We start from the raw sequence: 13232 nt of genomic DNA, 5'->3' as shown, positions 1-13232 counted from the left end.
GTGAGGGTGTGTCTGTGAGGTTCTCCCTCCCACTGTGTGGGGGTGTCCGTGGAGCTCTCCCCCACCAGGTGTCTGTGGGTTCGCACCCCCTGCGTGAGAATGTCAGTGCCCCCCCCGTGGGGTGTGTGTGGCGTGTCTGTGTGCGGGTGTGTGGGTTTGTCTGTGTGTGTGAGGGGGTTATCCCCCGCCGTGTGGCAGTGTCGGTGGGGTTCTCCCCCCGTGAAGGGGGGGTGGGGGGGGGGGGGGGGGGCGGTCCCTCCTGCCGGCTCCGCTCCGCTGCGGACTCCCCGGCCAGAAGTCTTCCCGCTACCACGTGACCCCAGGCCGGTTTCCCCGCACCGGAAGTCCGCCAACGGACCGGTAGCACTCCTTGTCTGGCGGTGGTTGGCCTCGGATGGTCGCCACCCCTATAGGCTCCGGCCGCTACGTCTATGGTGCGCGTGGCTAGAGCGGCCCCTCTCGCGGAGCACTGTGGGGCGGCCATGGCGGCACTCGGCGAGCTGGTTTGTGGTCGCTGAGGCAACGGCAAGCCGGTGCGGGGTCTGTGGGAGCGGGGCGGGGGCCGGGCCCGGGTCAGTGCTCCGGTGCCTGCCCTCCCGCTGACGCCCGGCCCTGCGCGGGACGGGGACCGGGAGCGGTCGGTGGCGATGGCCGAGGCGAGCGAGGAGTCGCTGCACCGGCTGGCGGGGACGAACCCGGAGGCCGAGGCCGGCGGGCTGGTCCTGCGGAGGCGGAGCGCCGCCACCGAGCAGCACGTCTTCAAGGCGCCGGCGCCACGGGCCTCGCTGCTGGGCCTGGACGTGCTGGCGGCCCAGAAACGGCGGGAGCGTGAGGAGGAGGCGGCCGGTGGGAAGCGGTCCAGGGTCTCCTCCTACAGGGACTGGGAAGAGGGCCGTGACGAGGCGGGCAGTGCCGAGGAAGATGATGATGAGGAGACCGATCGGAGCAGCCGGAGCACCCGCAAGGACAGGTGGGATCAGAGGGGGGATCCGGGTGCTGACGGTGGCACCGGGCGCTTTACAGCCGCTGGATCCCCACCGGGGCAACCAGCGTGACCGTGGGGTGTGAACAGTGTTGGCATGTGTGGGCGCTGCTCCCTGGAACAGCTGTGGCTAGAACCTCCTACAGCTGTGGCTGGGAGGTCTGGCGATCTCCTCTGGGGAGGACGGGGGGGGCACCTCTGTAGGTCCAGGCTTTTCTGAGGGAAAAGCTCTTCTGCTGTTGCCCTCCCTGGGGCGTTATAGGCAGGAGTGCTTTTAGGTGTTGTTAGGACCGCAAACACCACCCATCCTAGTCCTGAGGCTGCTTCCTGATGCCTGGGGCAGTGGCCTGCTCAGAAGCGCACGTGTCCAAGAGCATGGGCGGACTTGGTGGGCTGTTAGCGAAGGATGGAGAGAGTACTTTTAACCATAAGCTTCTGCTATAGCAGAGGTTAGAGCTAGAGTTATATGAGACAAGTCAAAGGCCAGCTATTCGTCAGCACTGCTGAGCTTTTTTTCCCTTTGTTTTGCTTTTCCAGGCATTACCGTTCTGTCCATGTGGAAACACCTTCCTATACAGGGGGTGTCAGCGAGGAGTTTTGGGAACGCAGCCGGCAGCGGGAAAGGGAGCGTCGGGAACACGGTGTCTTTGCCTCCTCCAAGGAGGAGAAGGAACGAAAGAAGGAACGCAGTAGGGATCGGGACCACGATCGTAAACGGGAACGCGGTAACTGCTCAGAGACCCTTGTGACCCTTCCTGCTTAGGGTTTGGCCTTGTCCCTCATCCTGTTTGTGGTCCTTCGCTAATGTTCGTGGTGTTTTCTGCAAAAGAGTTGGGAAGCCTATTTGTGTATGGGGCACCTGATCTTACTTTCTTTTTGCAGAGGAGTGGGACAGAAGTCGTCACAGCAGCAGATCAGAGAGAGATAGCTCATCAGAGCGGAGCAGCAGGAGGAGTGAACCAGAGAGTCCCAGACATCGGCCCAAAGGTAGGAGTGGGACCCAACAGAGTTCTCATGTGCAACCTAACAGGAAGGGGCTTGTTCTTGTTTCTTGCTGTTTCTGTCAGGCCAAGTGTGGGTAGAAAAGCCTGTATCTTTCGACATTTGTGGTTAGGGCAAACATCAAAGTCCTAGCTTGAGCTGAGTCTGGGAGCAATCTGCCAGCTGTGCATATGTGAAAATCTGGATGATCTCTGTGCAATGGGGTCTGTTCTGGACCTATGCAATAGAAATGTGGTCCTTTGGCAGTTTTACTAGGAATCGTCGGGTCAGCCCCTAAAGTAAAGGTAGATGGGTACCCTCTGTGCTCCTTGCTAGAAGGTGTAAGGTGGCTCCAGGTGCCTAAGGTCTTGAATATCCGGTGTCAAACCCCATCTCCTCTGCTAGATGCAGCCACGCCATCTCGCTCCAGCTGGGAAGAAGATGATTCTGGCTACAGCAGTGCACGCCGGTCACAGTGGGAATCTCCCTCACCCACACCTTCCTGTCGAGACTCAGAGCGCAGCCACCGGGCATCATCAATGCGGGACACAGACCGGAGAGACCGGGACAGGTACCAGTGGCCAGGGCTACAGCTCTGAGCTGTTCAGCTGCAGAAAGGGGAGAGGGTATGTAAGACTAGTGCTTGTCTGTGGGCACCAATTCCTCCCTCATGCTGTTTTTTCAGGTCTGTGAGGAGCAGGTACTTGGATAAGACACCATTGCCCACCCCATCGTACAAATACAATGAGTGGGCTGATGACCGGAGACATCTGGGGGCCACGCCACGGCTGTCCAGAGGGAGAGGTGAGGAGCTGGGCAGCAGCGGAATCTCCTTCCTTGCACAGAACAAGGTCGGGCTCTGTAGGATTTTCTCTGGAGCGGCCAGGCTGGCGCCTGGGCTAACCAGCTCACTCCCTCCAGGGCGGCGTGCAGATGGGGAAGAGGGCATTGCCTTTGAGACGGAGGAGGAGCGGCAGCAGTGGGAGGACGACCAGCGGGTGAGAGCCTGAAGGCAGACAAGGAGTGGGGTGGACAGTGGGCTTGGGGCTGCCAGGCTGGCCTGGCTGGAGGACTGCCAGCAGGAGTGGCGGGGTGGGGGGCAGTGGGAGGATGCAGCCTGGCTCGGCCCAGGGAGTGTCTCCGTGGACGTGTGCTGCAGGGGGCTGGCTGCCCTGGCTGGCAGAGCTCAGGGCCATGCCTGTCCCCTTCTAGCAAGCTGACCGGGACTGGTACATGATGGATGAGGGCTACGATGAATTTCACAACCCCTTGGCCTACTCCACTGAGGAGTATGTGAAGAAGCGGGAGCAGCACTTGCATAAGCAGAGGCAGAAGCGTATCTCGGCACAGCGGCGGCAGATTAATGAGGTAGGGGCAAGATGCAAGGTTGGCTTCTCCGAACGTGGGTTTTGCTGCCCCTTGAGAGATCCACTTGCTGGCAGCGAAGGCTGAGTCCGTGCTCTCAGGTGGAGAAGGACAGTGTATCCTGGCTGAGACTGAACAAGGGCTCACGGGGAAACTGGTGTTAAGTTCCCCTGGAAAGTGCGCCCCTGTGGGGCAGAATTTGCGGTGGATTGCAGTATCCAGGGCAGCAGGAACGTAGAGGGCAATGGTCCTGCTATTCTGGGCTGTGGGTTACTAGGGCTGTCTACTGTTGGCCCAGTGGATGCTGGGGGCTGCTGCCCTCTGCAAGCAAGTGGGATTATGTCCAGGCTTCCTGGCATACTCTTGAGTATGGCAGGAGCCTTGTGGAGAATGTCTGTCCTGCATTTCCTTGGAGACTGTCCTGTTAACTGTGTGCTTCATATGGCTGGTCTGTGTTTCCTGTATCCTTCTGCTTTCAGTTACTGATTCTTCCCTAGTGCTTGCTTTCAGGATCCCTAGGTTGGAACCATCAGTTTTATCCTGGTGTCAGTGCAGGGCCCAGACCTGAGCTCAGTGTTCTGGTGTGATCTCTTGGGCTTTCTGTGGGGCTTCTGTGTATTTTCTGATATGTTTTTCCTGCAGGATAATGAGCGCTGGGAGACAAATCGCATGCTGACCAGTGGTGTGGTTCATCGGATTGAAGTGGACGAAGATTTTGAGGAGGATAACTCTGCTAAAGTGCATTTGTTGGTGCACAACCTGGTGCCCCCTTTCCTAGATGGAAGGATTGTCTTCACCAAGCAGGTAGAGACTGCGGCTGAAGGCACTGATGGCAGGGAGCCCCGCAAGTGTGAGCTCTTTGTACTGAAGCAATACCTTTTTCCTCTAGCCAGAGCCAGTCATCCCTGTCAAGGATGCCACCTCAGATTTGGCCATCATTGCTCGGAAAGGCAGCCAACTGGTGCGCAAGCACAGGGAGCAAAAGGAGCGTAAGCGGGTATGCTGTGACCTTTTGGCTTTACCTACCCCACTGTACACACATTATGTAGTGTCTCAGAGCTTTTGTTTGCAGGATACATGCTTGGGCAGCAATGATAAAGACTTCATATTTTTACAACCGGGGATATCCTAGCAGCCCAGGTCATTGCATTGTCTCATAAGCAGCTGCTGTGATGTGATTTCCTCAAGCACTGCCTGGGACGTGTGTCACTGTGCACTTATGCAGAGGAGTCTGATCGAAAGAACATTCAGATCAAGGGAGAAGAGAGCAGGTGGAAGAATGCGAGATAGCCTAGGGACAGTCAGCAGTCAGTATGGTGCCGGGATATATCTTGTCATGTCTCAGCAGAGAATTTGGAGGAGGAATATGCAGTAAGGTAACATATTAGGTTTTGGGGGTGTTTTCTAGGGTCTTTCTTTAAAGCTTGTGTGATAGATGTGGGGAAAGCACAAATGTGTTCTTTGTAAATTGAAAGTGAGCTGAATCTGTGCTACTCTGAGTGGAATGGAGGTGGAAGCTAAACTGATACTGGAGGCGAGAGCAAACCGGAATGTGGGAGAGAGACCTGTGAGCACCTGTCAAGAGCTGGAAGATTATCTGTGGTTGAGAGTTATGTAGACTTAAGTTCAAATTTAATGGAAGGGTCAGCAACTGGAACCGTTTTCTTAGGAGGTGGTTGATCAGGATGAGGAAGAGGAGAACTTGATATAGGAATGGGGTGTGCGTTGTGCATTGTGCATTGAGGAATTGTGGGACTAATATGCTTTCCTAGTCTTTATGAGTATGATTGCAGAAGAATGATTTGTCAGTGCTTGCTGTGGCAAAGTTACGCTGCTCTCTGTCCTCCCAGGCTCAGCATAAGCATTGGGAGCTGGCAGGCACAAAACTGGGAGACATTATGGGGATCAAGAAAGAAGAGGAGAAAGATGAGATGGTGACAGAGGATGGCAAAGTCGATTACAGGTAGGAGCTTGCTTTGAATTATTCCTGCTCAGCTGGTGACGGGGGCTGTAGGCATAGCAAAGTGTGTGGAGCGGCAGTTTCAGGACTTCTGGTGTTTACTTAGGACTGAGCAGAAGTTTGCTGAACACATGAAAGAAAAAAGTGAAGCCAGCAGCGAGTTTGCCAAGAAGAAATCAATCCTGGAGCAGAGACAGTATCTGCCCATCTTTGCTGTGCAGCAGGAGTTGCTTTCCATCCTCAGGTATGGCAGCTAGGTAGCCGGTCACAGAGCATGCCCAGGGCACTGGCCTACAGCCTACACCTCAGGAACCCGAGTGAGAAGTTCTCCTGGATACCTGGCCTGTTTGGAATCTGTACCCTCAGGAAACAAAACCCATTGCTTTGTGTGGTTTGTGGCAGATCTCTTGCCTGAGTAGGGTGATGCTTGGGAGGCCAGCAGGGCTGTGAATGCAAAAGCCCTTTTTTGTGGTGCATGAAGAAATACTTTTTCCCTTTCTTCAGAGACAACAGCATTGTGATTGTGGTGGGGGAGACAGGGAGTGGGAAGACAACTCAGCTGACACAGTACCTCCATGAGGATGGCTATACAGACTATGGCATGATTGGCTGCACCCAGCCCCGCAGAGTGGCGGCCATGTCGGTTGCCAAGCGGGTCAGTGAAGAGATGGGGGTGCATCTGGGAGAGGAGGTGAGTCTGGCAGTGGGTGCAGCCTGATGATAGTGAGTGCATGGGGCTGTTGAAAGACTTGGTGTTCCCTCTGCCCTCCCAGGTGGGCTATGCCATCCGCTTTGAGGACTGCACATCCGAGAACACAGTGATCAAGTACATGACCGATGGGATCCTTCTTCGTGAGTCGCTGCGAGAGGCTGACCTGGACAACTACAGTGCTATCATCATGGATGAGGCGCATGAGCGCTCACTCAATACTGACGTGCTCTTTGGCCTGCTTCGGGAGGTATGTGTGGCCTGGACTAGAGGACAGCAGTGTAGGCCACATGAACTGGTCTTAAAGCAGAGTGTTGGCAGGAACAGCCCTTCTCTTCAAGGTCTGGGAGAGGGAGGCAGAGCTGCCACATTTCTGTCTGCACTTGCTGATCCAACATCCTGGTCCCTGGTTCTGGAGGGTTAAATCTCTCCTAGTGCCTAAGTGCTGCCAGAGGATTCCTGGCTCACAGTCAGAAACAGAGATCTTTGCTGGCTTAAGGCTTCCTGGACGCATGTTTTAACTGCACAGATCATACAGAATCTGTGTTCCCTGGCATTAGTGGCCAGTGCCTCCAGGGTACAGCAGAAACTCTGTCCTGTGCTGTTGCCCCAGTAATAATGGAAGCAGTCTGCAGCCATGCACAAATGCCCCTTATTGTTTCTTTCATCTGCTTTGTAGGTGGTGGCCCGACGCTCAGATCTGAAGCTTGTTGTTACTTCAGCCACCATGGATGCAGATAAGTTTGCCTCCTTCTTTGGGAACGTTCCCATTTTCCACATTCCTGGGCGCACTTTCCCTGTTGATATTCTTTTCAGCAAGGTACGGTTGCTGACATTCTTGCAAACAAGAAATGCTGCACAGGAAAGTTCTGTTGTGACAGGAGGGGGCTGTGACTTGGGTGTGCTGTACCCTGTGGTAGACAGAAAGGGTAGAGGAGGAGTAGCCATGCTATGATACAGTCTTGCATGCAGGATGGGGCAGGTGAGATTATTGGCATCTGTAATCTGGGCCGTGCCTTTCAGACCCCACAGGAGGATTATGTGGAGGCTGCAGTGAAACAAGCCCTGCAGGTCCATTTGTCTGGTGCTCCTGGAGACATCCTTGTCTTCATGCCTGGCCAAGAGGACATAGAGGTGAGCTGGAAGGGCAGGCACCATCCTACCCGCCTTGTTATTTTAATCTTACATTTACACCCCTCCTTGTATCTAGGTGACCTCGGAGCAAATTGTGGAGCACCTTGAGGAGCTGGAGAAGGCACCTGCTCTTGCTGTACTGCCTATCTATTCTCAGCTACCGTCAGACTTGCAGGCCAAGATCTTCCAGAAGGTGCTGATGTGTGCTCTGTGATAGGAGTGGGAATAGGGAAAACTAGTGCAGGGAAAACTGCTGAGTATGGGTGAGAGGTGCAGGCATGCCTTTTTGTATTTCATGTGGAGAGTGAGAGAAAGCTTGTGCCCCCCTCAACTTCCCAGGAGTCATTCCTGTCCTTCTGAGTTCTGTGTTGCTGCTCTGCACTCTTTCTCAGCAGTGCAGAGGCCCCTGCCCAGGGATTTGGCTGATGTGCAGTATGCTTGCAGGCTCCGGATGGAGTCAGGAAGTGCATTGTTGCCACTAACATTGCAGAAACCTCACTGACAGTGGATGGCATCATGTTTGTGATTGACTCTGGCTACTGCAAGTTGAAGGTAAGCCAAGATTTCCTATACTGTTTATGTCTGTGATTTCTTGGCTTGGGTTGAGGGAGTTCTGTGATAGTGACCTAGCTTTCCCCTTACTTTAGTCTATTCTTGTGCCCTGCAGGTTTTCAACCCCCGTATAGGCATGGATGCACTGCAGATCTACCCCATCAGTCAAGCCAATGCCAATCAGAGGGCAGGCCGAGCTGGCCGAACAGGCCCAGGCCACTGCTTCAGGTAGGCATGCCACTGGTGTTGCTGTTCCTGTCCCTGTCTTTTCTGCAGCTTGGCATCAGCCTATATATTTATTTTTCTCACTGGAGTTGTTTGTTATCTTGAACTTCTGGCACAACGAGGGCAGTAGGCAGGCCTTGAGGCCTTTTGGACCCAGTGCTTTTGCAGAGGAAAGGATGTGCTCCTGCTTTTTCCCTTGCCCACCTTGCCTCGCAGCTGTTGTGCTGTCAGGATAATGGCCAAGCTGAAGGCAGCTTTCTCAGGGCTTTGCTTGGAGACTGGTTTGCGCCCAGGGAAGGACTGTGCTTGGGAGGGGTGGACACTGTACTGCAGCCCAGGCACCCTTACGTGCTGGGGAGGCCGTGCTTTGGCCTGGGTAGGGGTTCCTCCCTGGGGTCCTGCTGGCTGGCCTGGCTGAGTGCAAAGCTGCTGTGCTGTGCTGTGCCATGCCTGACACGGGGTGGGCAACGGCTGGTGAGTCAGTAAGGAGCAGTGACCTGAACTGGGAAATAGTGCTCTTGGCATCTGTTCCCCAGGCTCTACACCCAGAGTGCCTACAAGAATGAGCTGCTGACAACCACGGTGCCCGAGATCCAGCGCACCAACCTTGCCAATGTAGTGCTTTTGCTCAAGTCCCTGGGCGTGCAGGACCTCCTGCAGTTCCACTTCATGGATCCACCCCCTGAGGACAACATGCTGAACTCCATGTACCAGCTGTGGATTCTGGGGGCCCTGGATAACACAGGTATTGGCTGCTGGGGCAAGCTGTCAGCCCCTGGGACTGGGACCTGCCCAGCTGCTGAGCCCTGGTTGTTCCTGCAGGTGGTCTGACCTCAACAGGACGTCTCATGGTGGAGTTCCCACTGGATCCTGCACTCTCCAAAATGCTCATTGTCTCCTGTGACATGGGTTGCAGCTCTGAGATCTTGCTCATTGTCTCCATGTTGTCTGTGCCTGCCATCTTTTATCGGCCTAAGGTACCTATTTGCTCTTCCAGCAGTTCGGGGCTTTCCCCTGCCCTTTGATTAACCTGTGTTCTTTGTTCACCCTTCAGGGCCGAGAGGAGGAGAGTGACCAAGTGAGGGAGAAATTTGCTGTTCCAGAGAGTGATCACTTGACTTACTTGAACGTCTACCTGCAGTGGAAGAACAACAGCTATTCTACACTGTGGTGCAACCAGCACTTCATCCATGCCAAGGCCATGCGGAAGGTGAGGCTGTGGCAACAAGGCTGGGGGAGGGAGCCTTATGTAGGAGAGGTATCTGACTGCCACACACCTTTGCAGGTGCGAGAGGTGCGTGCCCAGCTCAAGGACATTATGGTTCAGCAGCGGATGAGCCTAGCATCCTGTGGTACCGACTGGGATGTTGTCAGGAAGTGCATCTGTGCTGCATATTTCCATCAAGCTGCAAAGCTGAAGGTAAGAGATGTCTGTGCTAGTCTAGGGGCTGTGAAGCCCTGTCTGGGAACAGGTGGGCTAACTACACCTCTCTCCGCAGGGCATTGGGGAGTATGTGAACATCCGCACAGGCATGCCCTGCCACCTGCACCCCACGAGCTCTCTGTTTGGCATGGGCTATACACCAGACTACATTGTCTATCATGAGCTGGTCATGACAACCAAGGTGAGCTTGAGCTGAGGACTGGTGATGAGGGCGACGAGTGCTCTGAGGCACATGGAGTGGGCTTTACTGTGATACTAGGATCTATCAGAAGGGCAATTCTCATCTATGCCAACTAGGCATGTCTATGTCATTTGCAGAGTCCTGCTTGTCCCTTTCTCAATATTTTTTCCTGGCTTATGTGGGACAGGTCTGAACCTCTTTGTGGTCTCACCACATCCAGCCCATAGAAGCTTCTGAGACCAGGAAGAATGGTCTGGATGGAGTCTAGTCCCAGTGTGAGAAGTGCCATCAGCCAGTGGGGGAGAGGGGGAGCTGCCATGGCTCTGGAAATGGTCCCCAACCCTTGAGAGTGCCATCCTGCTACCCTGGTCTTTCCTTCTGTCCCTGCAGGAATACATGCAGTGTGTCACTGCTGTGGATGGAGAGTGGCTGGCAGAGCTGGGCCCCATGTTCTACAGTATCAAACATGCTGGCAAATCACGCCAGGTGAGTCTCCTGTCCAGAAAGAGCTGATGGACAGGCCCACTGCCTGCCTGTTCTAATGTGGGGTATGTGTGTTTTGACACGGAGGGAGCAGGCCCCTGGGCCTGCAGAGAGGGCTGCTGGCCAGCCTTCTGCCTGTTCCTGACCTGCTGCTGCCTTGCTCCAGGAGAACCGCCGCCGTGCCAAGGAGGAAGTGTCTGCTATGGAGGAAGAGATGGCTTTGGCTGAGGAGCAGCTGCGGGCCCGCCGGGAGGAACAGGAACGCCGTAACCCGCTGGGCAGTTCAAGGTAGGTGCTGGCCCTGCCTGGCCCTGGGTTGCCTGCATAAGAGCAGTAGGCAACTGTGTAGAGGATCCCAACTTCCCCGTGGGTGTTCTAATGCAGGGAAGGCGGTATATTCCACTAATCACCCTTGTACTCTTCTAGCAGATCTACTAAAATCTACACCCCTGGGCGGAAGGAGCAAGGGGAGCCCCTGACACCACGACGCACCCCAGCCCGCTTTGGCCTCTAAGAAGGCAGTGCCTGTTGCTTTGAGGCTTAAAGACTTCCAGGAGCAGATGAGTCTAGGAGAGCGCCCAGCTCCTCTGATTACTGTACTCTGAGGCGTGCTACAGCTTGCGGCCCAGGAAGGCTTTGGTGCTTGGCACTAATTTTGTTACGGAACAGAAAGAATTTTATTTGTTTAAAAGTTTTCAGTCTAATCTTTGCTTTGTTTTGTGCTGCTGCTTGTCCTGGGGTTGAGTGTTGGGTGGAGGCAGCCCTGCACAATTCTGCAGGGCTGGTTTCATCAACTTGTTGCCCTGTGGAGCCTGGGACAAGGCACAGAATTACGCTGACTTAGAGGGCAAAGGCAACCTGTCTGTGGCCCGTACTACTGCAAAGGCAGCTCTCCCACAGCCCGTGCCCTAGGCAGGCAGCTGGTGCCCAGCTGTCCCTGAACACATTAGCCCATAGGCACGGCCCTGTTTCAGGCCAGGCGGCGTCAGGAATTCCACCCACCTTCAGCTGCTCACATTTGTGGTGCTGCTCATGTGTTCTGACCATGAGGTATGTGTTTTTCTCCTGCATCCTGCCCAGTGTGTCTGGAAGATGCCTGGAGGATAGGCAGGGGAGATGGGGTAGTGACAGTGATGCAGAGACTATCCTCATCTGCTGGCCTTGCAGGAGCTTGGGTAGTCCAGCAGTTGTCCAGCTGTCCCATACACCCCTGCCAACAGCAGTAACTGCTGCGTGTGGAGAGCTCAGCCCCACTCCCTGTGTTCGCCACTTACTCCTTTTCACCTGTCAGCTCTGTCATCTGCTTGATTTGCCGCTGGATCTTGTGCCCTAGTTTCTCATTTGACTGCCTGAAAATAAGGTGTGAGTTGGTGTGAGAAGGCAGCCACCTGCCCCTCTTCTCCAGTAAGGCTTCTCACTCGCATCTGCTCCTTCGCACCCTGGAAGATGTTGGCCGGCACCAGCTCCCTCTCATCACACAGCCTGCTACTGTTGGAGCATGCCAGAGCGTGGGAAGAGCGCAGGGTTTCTACCTGGAAAGAACAAGCCCCCATGCCGTGTGGGAGCCAGCTCTTTCCAGCCTCTGTGAGCCCAGGACTGAAGGCAGTTAGAGGAACCAGGCTCTGCTGGGGCAGCAGCCTTTGGGGCTGAGCAGAGAGCCTGGAGATGTCAGTGCCTTGGGAGAGCTGCTCTGGAGAACCGTTGCCTCAGCACCACGGGCTGTCATAACATAGTAGTTCCAGGCTGAAGGGCATTTTTCTAGTGACTGAGCAAAGAAGGCTAGTTTAAGGAGAACAAGACATTCATCCCTGCTGCCAGTAGGCCCACAGTCTCCTCCCTCGGTGGCCTGGGATCTGCAGTATGCTGTCCCCTGCCCTGTCCTCTCCACCTCTCCTCCTGCCTGTCTGTCGTTCGCTGGTGCGAGGGGCCCAGCCTGCGCCTGCTGCCCTTGGGCTGTGGAGCTGCCTGTTTCTACCCTGCACCTGCTCTGTTGCCTTGCTGAGCTCTTCCTTGAGGAAAGCCAGCTCAACCTTGCAAACAACCAGCTCCTCTCGCGTAGCCAGAGCGTGCTCGCTGTCCTGGTGTAGCTGCTTCCACGGCTGGGCTTGGCTGCTCAGCTCCCGCAGCTTTTCCTGGAGGGAGCGGGCCTGTTGGTGGCATAGAGAGGCAGTGAGAGAGGTGCAGGCTGAGCACAGGCTCCTGGGGCCCTGTGGGAAGGCTTGGGACATGCTTACCCTCCTGGCCTGCTCTGCGCCTGGGACCCCAGCGGCTTCCTCAGCTGCCAGTGGAGCTGCTGCCTGTCGTCCTCACAGGCTGCAATCCTCTCGTCCTGCCTGGCTTTCTCTTGCTGGGCTTGGGCCAGCTCTGCCTTCAGGGTGGCCATGTCCTGCACCTGCACGGGACAGGGAGGGTGGCTGGCCAAGCTGTGGGCAGGCTGGGGCTCTCCCCAGCAGCTAGTGCTGCCCAGGAGGACAGGGCTCTGGCGCCGAGGGCTGCACGGTGGCTGGCTGCATCTTGGGGCTCTCCTGTCCCTGCTCTTACCTGTCGCAGCAGCTCTGCCATGTGCTTTCTGTTGGAGGCCACTTCTTGGTGCAGGTGTTGGATGGTATCCCTGGCACTGCTGAGCTGCTGCAGACTTCGCTGCTTCTGGGCCTGGGTGGCTTCCAGCTCCTCCTGCAGCCAAGCCAGGCTGTGCTGCAGGCCCTGGCACTGCTCCTCCTGTGCACCCAGCTGCAGAGAAGCCAGTGTGTTAGTGGGTGCTGTTGCTGTGCTAGTGCCACAGCGAGGCCTGTGCCCTCTCTCCTGCTGCCAATCCCAGCTTACTGCCCTGTCCTGCAGCGCTGGCTTTGCTGCAGGGCTTTCTTCATTCTCTTGAGGGTGCTGGTCCACTCCTTTGCCTGCTGCAGCTCTTGCTAGAGCTTTTCTTTCCCATCCTGCTGATGGCACAGCTTCCCTTGCAGCTCCCATGGCATGCAGTACCCACGGGGCAGGGGAGACTGGGGCTGGGCCGATGGTGGGACCCCACAGCAGATCTTGCCTGCTACCTGCCTGCTCCCTCAGGACTTGGAACTGTTCCTGGCTCCTCTGCAGCCTCTCTTCAGCATGGGCTACAGCATGCATGTGCTGCAGTGACTGCTTGACAGTCACCTGCCGTTTCCACTGCCACTGGCTCAGCTTTGCCTGCAGCTGCACTGCCACCTCGCTGGGGACAAGGGC

The 13232-nt window shown here is 55.8% G+C and overlaps 1 protein-coding gene across 2 annotated transcripts; it reads left to right on the top strand.

The window, feature by feature from the left end:
• Positions 1-356: 356 nt before the first annotated feature.
• Positions 357-10710, top strand: DHX38 (DEAH-box helicase 38). Of its 2 annotated transcripts, none has more exons than XM_055726870.1 (26): positions 357-970; positions 1520-1707; positions 1865-1969; positions 2369-2534; positions 2649-2767; positions 2885-2961; positions 3176-3331; positions 3971-4132; positions 4218-4325; positions 5179-5291; positions 5395-5532; positions 5793-5979; positions 6062-6247; positions 6677-6817; positions 7021-7131; positions 7208-7324; positions 7576-7683; positions 7799-7911; positions 8445-8653; positions 8731-8885; positions 8963-9118; positions 9194-9328; positions 9408-9533; positions 9924-10019; positions 10183-10304; positions 10446-10710. In XM_055726870.1, the coding sequence occupies exons 1-26, from the start codon at positions 648-650 to the stop codon at positions 10528-10530; spliced, it is 3702 nt and encodes a 1233-aa protein (XP_055582845.1). In that variant the 5' UTR covers positions 357-647; the 3' UTR covers positions 10531-10710. The 2 variants fall into 2 exon arrangements, with proteins under 2 accessions (XP_055582845.1, XP_055582844.1); XM_055726869.1 differs by having other exon boundaries at positions 412-970; positions 10443-10710.
• The last annotated feature ends 2522 nt before the right edge of the window (positions 10711-13232 follow it).

This window comes from Falco cherrug, chromosome 14, assembly GCF_023634085.1.
Source record: "Falco cherrug isolate bFalChe1 chromosome 14, bFalChe1.pri, whole genome shotgun sequence".
NCBI lineage: Eukaryota > Metazoa > Chordata > Aves > Falconiformes > Falconidae > Falco > Falco cherrug.
Note: the sequence above shows the minus strand (reverse complement) of the source record. Positions and strands in the feature narration are given on the sequence as shown.